The 12,408-nt window shown below is 48.1% G+C and overlaps 1 protein-coding gene across 1 annotated transcript in view; it reads right to left on the bottom strand.

Moving 5' to 3' along the window:
- Positions 1 to 1,579: 1,579 nt before the first annotated feature.
- Positions 1,580 to 12,408, bottom strand: part of RNF103 (ring finger protein 103) — a 29,485-nt gene continuing 18,656 nt past the window's right edge. Inside the window, exons 4-6 of the mRNA XM_078605955.1 lie at positions 9,962 to 10,050; positions 7,368 to 8,917; positions 1,580 to 6,642 (exon numbers count right to left, since the gene is read on the bottom strand). Coding sequence (XP_078462081.1) covers positions 6,349 to 6,642; positions 7,368 to 8,917; positions 9,962 to 10,050 — 1,933 coding nt within the window. The 3' untranslated portion in view covers positions 1,580 to 6,348. The remainder of the gene's footprint in view (positions 6,643 to 7,367; positions 8,918 to 9,961; positions 10,051 to 12,408) is intronic.

Here is a 12,408-nt window from a genome sequence, read left to right as displayed (position 1 = left end):
GCAATGTTTAGGCCACAATCGTGGCAGAGACCTTTCGCATCAAGTCATATTTTATAACGAGTTAACAGCATATGCGTGAGAGGTAACTCAGCAATTATAGCGAACCCGCCAACTTGAGGTCGATTCCCAACCATAGCTAATATTGGTGGCGAGCAATATCTTCACCAGTCCTGCTCCTACCCCTCCTTCACCAACCCACATTGAGTGTTGTGGTGAAGTATGGTCAAAGAACCCCCGGTACCGAAACATCATGGGGAGGCCTTCATCCAGCAGTGGGTTGATAAAGTGCTGTCACGTAAATGTTATAAACAGCGCATGAAACTTAGAAGATCGCTTTACATGACGTGAATCTGCTGAGATGGTGTATAACAAATTACGAGTTCAATTTTTGTTGGGGGAACATTTTCTTTTTTGCCAGTCCTGTCTTCTGCATGTGGAGTTTCGGTTACAGTAAGAAAACACGGTAACGATGTGGTGGGGATGGTACCCGAAGACACTTCCTGTTTGGTCGATGAATATTTAGAAAATTGCGGTGACACATCATTAAATAAAACTGCATTTTGTATGCAATAGCTATACAAAATCGTGCATGTGTTTTTTTGCTTGCAAATAGACTGTAAATTTGTTAAACGGAGTCAATTGAGACGATCCAATGAGATTTTTCAGTCAAATGACAGTCGAGATAATTGACCATGTCCACGCAACGATGAAAACGAGGCCAATATATGGATCACTTGGCTACACAGAACATTCCCCAAGGGCTCAAACTATGTACACTTTGCAAGTCTGGGTGGCAAGAAATGTCACTGCATTCACATTTGTCCCATTGGCTTTCTGCCAGCAAACACATTCCTGCGGAGGGAGCTGGTAGGAACGTTGGGTTGCTCGGTCAATGGCCAGGGTCAATGGCGGCGTGGTGTATTCCGCAAATATGCCCGACTGAGGGCGGGCACAAGCCGGCGTGAGTAGGTTAAACGTTGAGTTTTATAAGGGCACCACGGGGTGACCAGCCCCTCCCCACCCAGCCCCTCTACACCCTCCCCACCCAGCCTCCCTCTCCCTGCACGACGGACACAATAATCCCCTGTGGGCTGGTGTAACCAGGAGGTTCCTACCAGTTTAACACATGCTTTGGCCAATGTGTGTAAGCGAGCAGTGATGAATTTTATCTCTGGATTCGAGCTCACGGCACTAATAAAACTGCATGTCCGTTCCCAAGGGCCTTGCAATTCGTCGCGTTAGACAATAAAGCCAATGTCCCATAGTCAGCTTGTCTGAAGCTCAAGTTGGAATGACTGAGCAATGCCCGAGTATAACAATAACAGTATCAGAAGATGACATGCATCAGGAGATTGTTGCCGATCACAATTAAAGGTCGAAGGAAACGTTAAAACGTATTTTTTTAATGTTTCACAAAGGAACATCGTCCAAAGTTCTAGCTTCTTATGCACCACACACGCAATATGTGTGTACGTTTCATAACAAGACCAACGGGGCAAAAACAATCCAACTCAAGTTTTTTGTCGAAAAGTGTCAGGTTTTAACAGAACATGAAAATAAACGACGTGGAGACGTGCAATTCAGAACATTGTTTATTACTCGAATGGGAATTTTTGTTTCTTCTTCTCCCTGGTACCCGATGATAAAAGCATAATCAAGAGTTCCATTGTTCTAATTCTTGGTGAGTGTTCCAGTAATCACCGCGGAAATCGGCACGCCATAACAAGCAGTAGGGGGGGTGGGGGGCAACTTAAGAACTCGAGTGAAGTGAATGAACAAAATGAAAACGCAATCAGTGCACTCTGGTGCTATTGTTTTGTGTTTAGTTTGGTGTCCTTCCCTCACACCTCCGATTAGCATGGTTGGCTATGTAAGGTGCGAAAGAAGTTCAACATACCTTCAATATTTTTCAACCACAACTCTCAGGCACTCGCACACATAAACTGAGAGGATATCCTACGCTGTGCAAAAAAATCGGAGTGAGCCAACGTTGTACAAGCCATTCCAATGTTGTTCCGTGAAGGGATGCCAATTCTACTCGGTGTGCAACTTCGTTACGGTAATAAAATCGGAACCTTCGTCGCTTCCTGCTGCCACGTCTTGTTATCATTATTAACTTTGCATTGACGAAGGTGATTTCTCAACCCACACAGGTCACTCCCAGGCAAACTCGCTGCTCTGTTGTTAGGTCTGAATACCGATGGCCTGCAATCAACTGACCGAGGTAGCTTTGGGCGGAATTGATTTTCGAGGACGTCAATGCGAAATTTTAAATTTCATGGTCTCGCAATAGTAATCTCATTTCACGTTAGACCCAGTTTTAACCCCAGCCCATCAAACTCTCCCACACTACTGGACCATTGCTCCCACAAGCAGTATTTTATTATAAAGGTCTTGGGTCTAATTAGAAATCGATCCACGTATTCTGGCACTACTGACCTGCCCTTGACCCTGAAAAAAAACCCGGCGTAAAACACGTCGTCATCGTTTTGCAAAAAGGTGACACCGATTCACGTGCCCTTCACAGCATTGCAGCCACAATGCGGAACGGTGGGATAACGTGTTGCGGTGGTCTCGTTTGTAATGGTACACAGACTCTGACAATTGCAAAGCATACATCTCGCATTATGGATGATACACGTCATTTAGGTGGTCAACGGCGGTAAAAGATTAGAGATAATTTTTTTTGGTAAATGTATGTCTTTATAGTCCAAGAGCCCAGACCAAATATTTGACTTGTTGGTAGTACCTGAGATGGGAGACACAGAGTTTTACCAACGTATTTAAATCGCCAATAAAAGTGAATTTGGCACAAACCTTGTTTGATAAGAACATTATCACAATCAACTTTCATTAGCCTTTTGCAGAAACTGTAAAATACTCTCCTCCAGTTCACGGACCACTAATGCTTTCTCACATTTTAAACTCGTTCGCACATTTTAAATGCAGAGTGACACTTTCTTTTAACGTAATCTATTTAAATGCTTATAGCTTAAGCAGAGGGAACACTTGGACAAGCTGTCCTTGACGAATGGATTCCCTTGAGGAAAAGGGATTTGCCAGGATGTCGAGAAATATTGTCACTCCTGTCAGACCCCCCCCCCTCCCTCCCCGTCACTCATTCCACGTGGAATGGAAACCAAAAAGCACAGTGTTCAAGTTACATTAGTCACACCAAAACCTACGTAAAAATCCTGAGTTAGAAAATAAATCTAGACGTTCATTTTACACCGTCAATTTTTCTTTTATCTGTTCTTCTTCGTACTGGCCATTGAAATATGAGTTTCAACTCTGCTGTGCAAAATGTAGATTATTACCGGTCATTGTCACAGCCGTTTAAACTGCCATACAATGTGGATGATAATGCAATCATAGCAGTCCAATATATTAAACTAACAAGGCCTGAAGAAATTTCAACAAACGGCCCAATGTATACAGTTGCCATCTCTCACCAACCTACACATTCAGATTACCCAGAGATAGGACAAACGAGAATAGGTATCTACGCTAGATAATGATGCACATGCCGGCAATAATTATTGGTTGAGTTATTTTGATTTGTATAGATTGGGGAACGAAATACAGTGGTTGGATTTAGTACACCCTTTGTAAGTCTCTTCACAAGATGGCTATCCTTCCATATATAAACCTGTAACCTTGGAAGGATGGGTTTTTCCTGCCGACATGGAAAATAGGATCACATTACCATCCACTCCATCTGTCAAGGTGGAAGTGGTCTGAGCTCGATTATTCTAAGCGAGTACCGTGTGCAAGTGCCTTTCCCCAACAGCTATAGCAGTGTCAATAAAGTTGGTCCATTTCAGTGCAAAATAAATCGCATGGGGCTGAACAGCAAGATGCAAAATATCAGCCACTAAGCACATCTTCTCAGCCATGGGCTTGATGGATTCTCACACGGCCAAATCAGCTGTACTGGAAAAATAAACTAATGCATATTACCCACTGGAGCATTCTGAGAGTTGATTTATAAACCCTTCTGATCAAGAACACTCGCATTGCGGTCAAATTGCAAGCCTTCTGCAGACAGCACATTTTTACGCACCAGTGGCATGCTGCACGGAGTTTTAATTAGAATTGAAAGACTCACAACCGACACGTTTAAATTTACTCGTGTTAATGTGCCAAAAAACCTTCCCGTCAGACTCGACGAACGCAATCAATCGCACACACCGCATGCCGTTGCAGTTGATTGAACGTGGTAGAAAGGCACACACGGAAGGCGTGCATGTTTATGCAATGTAACAGAAAATCATAGATCATATGAGCCTAACCTATATGAAAGAGACAGGAAATATCCGGGTATTTATTTCTGGCTTAAACTGTGGGGAGATGGGGGTCTCTGAACAAAAAACTATATGATTAGATAATGCAGATGCTCAGATCACTCTTTTCCCCAGCGAAATGTAACAGAGAAGACCAACACGTGTAGAATGGAGAGAAGAACAAGAAATAACATGTCAAAGCTTAAGATGCATCACGTGATTGGGAGAAAATCGACAAATAGGCCTGACAGTTGCGTTATTCTGCGACTTCAAGGTACAGAGGTCATCAAGGTCAATACTGCCGATGCCTCCGGATGTCACCGCTGCTTTCTCCGTTGTGTCAGGACTCACAGCTGTTGCAAAGTCAACGCCTGACCTCCAATTTCTGCTCTTGCAGTATTCCTCCATCTGTATTCAAGGCTACGCCCCAGAGGTCGCAATCGGGTACCCGATACCCGTACCCTACCCGATACCCGGCTACCCATACACCGGCGGGGTACGGGTACGGCTACCCGTACCCGGTTGGGTACGGGTAGCCGTTTGCGACCCTGGTGCGGCCGGGTACGGGTAAGGAATCAAAACCCGTTTGCGACCTCTGCTGCTTCTCCTTTACCGGCTGTCAATTGGGGTATTCGTTTTGCTGACCCGCCCATCACTGGACATCTGTAAAAAGAAAACTTCATAGCTCATTGGATTCCTCCATGTCTAAATACAGATTTCTGATTCTGGGTGATGTAAGACGTGAAAAGTAGCAATAATCAAGATTTCAGCAGAGCACTAGAAAGGAAATCAACCCTCATCAGAAACGCACTTTGTATCTCAATGAGGACATGACAGCTCCATGCATAATTTATAAGATTACATTAACATGGAGTGGGGGATAAGTGTGTCCTTTTCACCTAAATTTCACCGTAGTTCAAACTTGAGTACCTCTTAAATTCGCGTTACGCTCTTGAATGTGCTCACTATGTTTCACTGCACGAATAGAAGAACTGCTGACAACGCCGATTCAAACACCAAATCCCACTTGCCCTTACACTGATCTGCTGATCTTCTTCCTCCCACTCGGGGTATGCGGCTTTATTCATCAGCGCACCTGACGTGCGCCGGAAGCAAAGCACAGCTTGCGCACAGGCTCTGCGATGCCTGTCGCTTAACGTTAAATGGTCGGGCTGCGTTCATCTACGTTTGGCAATGATGAATGTTCGATGTTTCATTTGAGAAACTGCCCTCAATTACAGTGCCACAAGGCAAGCTTGTATTTGTTATAGGAGTGATTGAAGACACGAAGATATTCGTTAAGCTTTATAGACGGCTGCAGTCAAGTGTGCTGTTGGTTGAGCTGATGTAGGGGGAGCGTACTGCACTATTATCGCGGTCACCTAGGTTCGTTTCCTAGCCAATGACACTAATGTAAAACTGATAGATGCACCTTTGCCGCACAAACATACACTTATTCCTCTTTTCCAATGTACAACCAAGGTGGTGCACAGCTCAGGAGGGGTCACATTTTTTCCCCACTGCAGAATCACACGCAATGACCGGCCTGAGACACAAGGAGATGTTGCAGTGATGTGTCTGGGTTGTGTACCGGTTGACGTCACACGCAACTAATGCGTTGTTAGCCATGCCTCTGGCCCTGCTTGGCCCCGAGCTGGATTCAGATTTCTTGTGAGGCCAGTGGCATCATGGCCTGGTTCTCGTTCAGCACGGAAAACAAGCCAGTGGAAAACCACCTGTACCGCGAGGAGCCCGTAAGCGTGACATCACTCAATAGACGGAAGGCAGCGTCATCTGCATGCGTCTCCACTCGTTCATCGCGTGCGACTTTAGCAGCATGATACCGGCTTCTGCAGTGGAAAAGCAACCTGGCGCCTCCCTGAGCTGCACTGGGCTGCATTGGCGTGGGCCCAGCACGGCTCAGTTGTACCGTGGAAAAGAGGTATTTCATTCAACCTTTCATGTAGTGCACTAAGTGCACTCCGCTTTGAGGGGCAGCGGGGGTGGGTGGATGAGTGGGTAGGGGTCAGATGGATGGGTGGATTTTACGAGTGACGTTTCCGCCTTAATCGGCATGCTGGCTGGAGCCGGGTGGAGCCGGGGGGGCGGCCTGCTGGGGTCGTGCGCGGAACGCGAGCCAGCGGCACACGGGGCAGCAGTGGCGGCCGCCTTCGAGCCAGACGGCAATGCAGCGAGCGTGGAAGGCGTGGCCGCATGGCAGGCACGTGAGCAGGCAGCCCAGCGAGTAGGCCTCGAGACACACCACGCACTCGGAGCCGCGCACCGAGCCCCGCGGCCAGCACGACCAGTCGGCCTCCACCTCCCGCTCGACCTCCGAGTCGGAGGCGCTGCTGTCGGCCTGCGGCACGGAAACAAAACGGCGGTTTAGACACGGGTCCTCCAGTGGCCTCCTTTGGCGGGGTTTGTTTGGGAGCCGAGCTGGCCAGGATTGAGCCAGGGACCGTGGCCCACTGTTCACCTAGGAAACCGGACCCAGAGAGCAGAGATATATTCGATGTTTCTTGACTTATCGCTATGACAACAAAGAATTGCATTTACTTTAAGAATGTGCTCTTTAAAAAATAAGAACAAAAATATAACTGAGACAAATAAGACGAGGAATTAATAAAAACATATTTTTTACTCTAAATCTGACCAATGATTCGAATACTGTCTGGCATTCAACTTTCTGAAAGATAATGCGTTTTAAGCTACATCGTGGATTAAGTCAGCCGATCATCCCACACTTCCGATTATCACGGTTGTCTACGTATGGTGCAAAATAAGTTTAACTTACATACATAGATCCCAGCAGGGTCGTAAAATTAAGTACCACTTTGTGGGAAGTCGAAAGTGGTAGTCCTTATCTCGAGACTGCTTCCTCCCCACCCCTAACAGAAAATGAGTGTGCCTTCGAATAAGAAAACACATTAACTTTTGGGTTATAATAGGCTGAAATGTATTTTGCTCGACTGCAAGAAGCTAAAATATCTGGACACATTATTTAAAAAAGGGCGTAAACTCACTCTTGAAACTAGATGGGCTCAAGCTACATGACGAACGAACAAATGAATGTCTGCTTACCACGACGTGAGGGTCTGTGGGGGGAAGATGCTGGGGCCCGTCGGGCTGCCCAGACGGCGCTCCAGCCTGCGCCAGAGCCGCCCCCACGCGACCCGTCGACTCAGTCCAACCGCCGGAGAAAGCCCCGCCGCGCTCACCGCCTCCTGCTCGTCCGCAAACGCAGCGGCCAAATTCACTTTCGCACGGTCCGGGGTTTCTACTACAGACGGGGGAGAAACGCGCGGCGTCGCCGTCACATCCGTCGCGTGCCCCGGCGGATTTACACGAAGGGCAGGCACCGTGGGGGGGCACGCGGCTTGCTCCGCTTTCGCGCGAATGTTCGTCGGCGGCGGCGCCGTCGTCGTCTGCGCGCAAGGCAGAGCAGCCGCGGCACCCCTCGTCCGCGCCCGTTCCGGGCGCGCGTGTACAAGCGGCAGCACGGGCCGGCGTTTTAATCCGTTCGGTGCACTTAAATTCCCACGTCGGCAGATACTTTATATAATCGGTCGAAATTGACGGTCGCAGCCAAAGGTCCGGCACGGCGAGTCTCTCCAGCAAGATGTCGATGCCGTCCTCCAAGTCGCCGTCGTAAAAACTGGTGGGGTAGCTGGGGAAGGAGCCTATGGGGCGGAACAAATAATTAGAATAATATTCCCAGAGACTCGACAGCCAGTCCAGATTGTTTTCCATCAGGATCTCGTCGTCCTCGTCGGACAGCTTGCGTTTCTTCTCGATGAGGTCGACGATCAGGCCGTGCGCCAGGTACGTGCCCAGCAATATCGCGGGGTGGGACGAATAGAACATCCAGTCCGTGCGCACCCACGACGCTATCTTTGTCGTGTTGGTGAAGCGCAGAAACTTCAGGCTGTACTCGTAAAACGTGTCCAGGTGGGGCAGCTGCAGGAGGCCGACGATGGGCAGCCAGGACAGGATGAGCAGCGTGTTGTAGGTGCCCAGGGTGCTGATGAGCACGACGAAGCGCTTGATGGTGGCACCCTGTGTGATGAAGAGGTCCATCCATGCGGCGGCATTCACCAGCACCAGGCTGAGCACGAACAAGTCGTTTACCTCGGGCTGCAAGAAGCGCAGGAAGATGTCGAGGGCGCGGTGCGAGAAGTGCTCGCCTCGCAGTGTGCCGTACTCGTACGTGCCCTCGGGCGTCTGGATGATGTACGCGGGCAGCTTGCGCAGGTTCAGTTCCCCGCGCCGCTCATAGTCCTCCTTGCGCCAGCTGCGCATGTCGACGAAGATGAAGCGCACACGTCCCGTGAACTTGACGCTGACGGCCGACAGGAACATGGGCGGCCGGTCGAGGTTGGCGAACAGGAAAACCTTGACGCGGCTGTTGCCGGCGCCCACTTTGTTGCTCCCTCTGCCGCCGCCACCGCCGCTGCCACCGCCACTGCCATCACCGCCGCCCCTTCCTGCCTTGGCGTCGTCGTCGCTCGTGCCCAGCCTGCGCCACTCGTCCCAGAATTCCGCCGGCTTGCGCACGGCGGCGATGCGAGCCGCCACGCTCGCGTGCACCCACTCCAGGATGTGCTGCAGTCCCTTCACCCTCCCGTGGAACTCTAATGTCAAATAATGAAGGGCAAAAGGAGGAATGAAGCGTGCAGATTTAGGATGCATCGTCAGGTAAAGGTGCAGCCCTGCAAATGCCTGCTCATGCCGCTGTTAACAGAATGACCTCCAGCGGAGGGAATACTGGAGAGCCTCTCTAGAGGGTATTTAGCCGACTCTGATGTTTGGCAAGACGTCTTGGAAGAGGTGCGAGTGCCTTCACTTGACCACACCATACACAATCTGCCGATCTTACGGTATTCCACCATCCGGCTGTGGGTATTCCCATTGCTCTCCAGCCTCGGTAAGTTTCCCGAGTCCACACCGTGCACTCATCATGTGCATCGCTCCCTCCTCTTCCTCAGTACATTTACAAGAGTCCTCAACTCACGAGTAGAAGACCTGAGTTCGAATCCCAGTTAGGGCTTGATGCAGTGCTTCATTATGGGAAGTCAACAGTGGTTATACTACAGAATGGCAAATGCCATGGGAATGAGGAATTTCCACCATGTGCTCATATCTGATGAGAGAGAGGAATGCGATCCAATTATTAGGTGAATGTACATACTGTACTTTGACTTTGTAAAGGCCTCCTGGCAATGGAAATATGAAAAAAGTCATAGTGTGTCATGGCCAAATTATAGCACGTTAAATATCGACCCCACATTTCCAATGAATGATAAATGTTTGTGTTGCTTGGGAAAGAAGCAGAATCACAGCCAGAATTGCCCTTGACAGACTTATGAGAACTTAATAAAAATTAAGCCACAGAGAAAAAAAACTAAATTCAATGGAATGCATTTTCACATAAAAAAAGACGTAATTAATTTCCCCGCATTTGGACGATGAAAGCAAGCCACAGCGCAATGAACATAATTGGCACGCACTGAAGGTGTACGTGTATATATTTAAAAACATAGATATAATCAGAATTTTTGACGATGGGTTGAAATAGATCATAAGATTATACATGGTGTTAAGGTTATTGGATAGAAATATGCCCCTTTATGTTGTTCAGAGCAACACCATTACGTTTCGAATGAAAGTTAAATTACCTTTGAGGACCACCTTTCCCTTGGAGGTGTTCGTGAGAGGCACGGCCATAATGAGACTTGGTCCAAGCCATCCCCGCTTCATGCAGAACCTGTAAGCAAATTTGCAAGGCAAATGCCAACAATGACGCATCACACATTCAGGAAAGACATCAGCGTAGAGAACTTCGTACAGTCAAAAATAAGAGTGCCTTCATGTTTTTGGTTCTTTCGGTAAAGTCACGTAGAAGGGAAATAATAAAATAATACAAATAAAACATAATAAAAAGACAGGAAAGACAGCGTCTTTCCAACAGACCTGTTCTTCACCTGAGGATGGCTGCTTGCGTTGTAGCCGAAACGTCGTGAGAATTGTATTTTATTATCATTTATTTATTTTATTTTATTATTTCCCTTCTACGTGACTTTACCGAAAGAACCAAGAAGATGAATCCCTTTAGTCACGAAAGCTTTAAATCGAAATTTAGTGCCTTCATGCTTAAAGGATCAATAGCTCATCGCAACAACAACCGCAGTTCGTCACTAAGTGGCGGTGACGTCACTACGGAGGTTGTGACATACGAGGTGCACTTTAATGCCACGTGAAGTGTCGAAGGCTTGTTGGCAGGTGATCACAGAACAGACAGCAGGTGCCATGGGTTCACTGACTGAGATGACCAACAGATGCACCAACTGTGCTCCCCACAGTGCAGACTCTCTGCGTTTTAGCCGCCCGGCGCTCCGCTCATTGTTGCGTGCGTCGCCCCTCTGCCCTCCATTGTTGCTGGAGGGCGACTGCTTCCAAATCCAGCCTATTGCTCATCCGCTATGACAGCACTGATTTCATAATGTCACGTATGCATCTACAGCCATTGTATCAATCTCCTGCTGGTTGAGGGCCTCCCTACGCCAACGTGGGGCCATATTTCCCCAAGGTTGGTCAGTGTAGGTTGGTAAAAGTGGGGAGCAGAGATGTGGGAGCCTAGTGGTGGATGTTGCCGTGCTTGCCCTCCGCTGACAACATAGGTCCCCGCAGCAGCCTGCAGTGCCTGTGTTCTGCATAGCGATTCTCCATCAAAGCACGAAGCAGGCTCAACCCTGGTTTAGCTTCTGAGATATACGTATGTATGTTGAACTTATTTCGCAGCGTACGTAGCCAACCGTGAGATATAACAACAATGGGTCCATACCGGGAGAATTGGTTAAAGACAAGCTAATAATAACGAGAAATAATAATTAGCATCCCTTTCTCAATCCGCATCTGGATCAAGGCCTTCCCATGTGGCGATGCTGTGTTGTTTTGACCATAGTTTACCACACCGGCCAGTGCAGGTTGGCATTAGGGCAGCACCGGTTCAGATAAAACCTGTGGCTGATGTTAGCCACGGACGGGGTAATAGAATTTTGTTCGCCAGGTTCATATTAGAGTTTGCGATGCCATTTGTACCGCCGCCGCCGCCTCCACACCCAGCCCAATGTTTTTGGTGGGAAATTCCACGTTCTGATGGCAGGGGGCTCGTCACACAACGTGACACCATTCTTTACTTCCTACAAAGTGGTGATAAATTTACAGAACCTGGACAGGACGATGGCGTTGAGTCGACCCCCAATGTACTTGTGCAATGTGTACTTCTGTACTATTTATTTATTGCAACGTGCTTTACCTTTCCTCTATCTAGCTCTCATATCGTTTTTTGTATTGTTTGTTGATCTAACCCACTGACCCGCCCCCTACCGGACATCTGTGAGAAAGAGCTTCATAGCTCATAGGATTCCTCCAGTCGAAATATATATTACAGGTAGGAACAACAGTTCCACACTGCCCACCAGGGATTATTTGTCTGTCTGTCGTGCATAGCCACGCCCTCGATTTGTATTTCATAGAGCGCTTCGGGCAGGCTCAGCACCACGTGACGTGCCGCCCCACGCAGCTTGCGCCGCGTGACACGGATCTTACGAATGCGCTGTCCAACCAAGTTCCTACCTGCCCACTCCGAAGGAACGTGTTGTGAACCAAGATTTGTGCTCGCAGCCTTCTGAGTGTGACGCAAACACCCCCCCTGGCCACAATGCCACCCTGCCAGATACCCATAACATTATCCAGAACATTCAGCATGGTACACTGCACATTGATGGATTAATACTGCCCCCATTGGCGTTAAGATATTCAGAGCATCCCAGGACTGTTTAGAGTTAAGCCAATCCAGTTTGGTCACGATGTTTTTCCCCTTCCATTCAGGTATTCTTGCTGATCAGGCTGTTCCAGGTTGTGCAATAAACATCGCAACAAGAAGAATTTTCAGAGTTTCATATATGCCAATCACTCCGGATTCTACGACGCTTAGGAAAATAGGACATCCCATTCTTGCGCCTCGTGTCAATAAAGTTATATAAATCAGGTCACACAGCAAGACACACATCTACCGGATTATATGAGGCGCCAACAACTTTTTCTTTCAAAATACAGGGTG

The sequence above is a fragment of the Lampetra planeri genome, chromosome 25 (assembly GCF_965212315.1).
Source record: "Lampetra planeri chromosome 25, kcLamPlan1.2.h2, whole genome shotgun sequence".
In the NCBI taxonomy this organism is placed as follows: Eukaryota; Metazoa; Chordata; class Hyperoartia; order Petromyzontiformes; family Petromyzontidae; genus Lampetra; species Lampetra planeri.
This window is presented reverse-complemented; position numbering and strand designations above follow the sequence as displayed.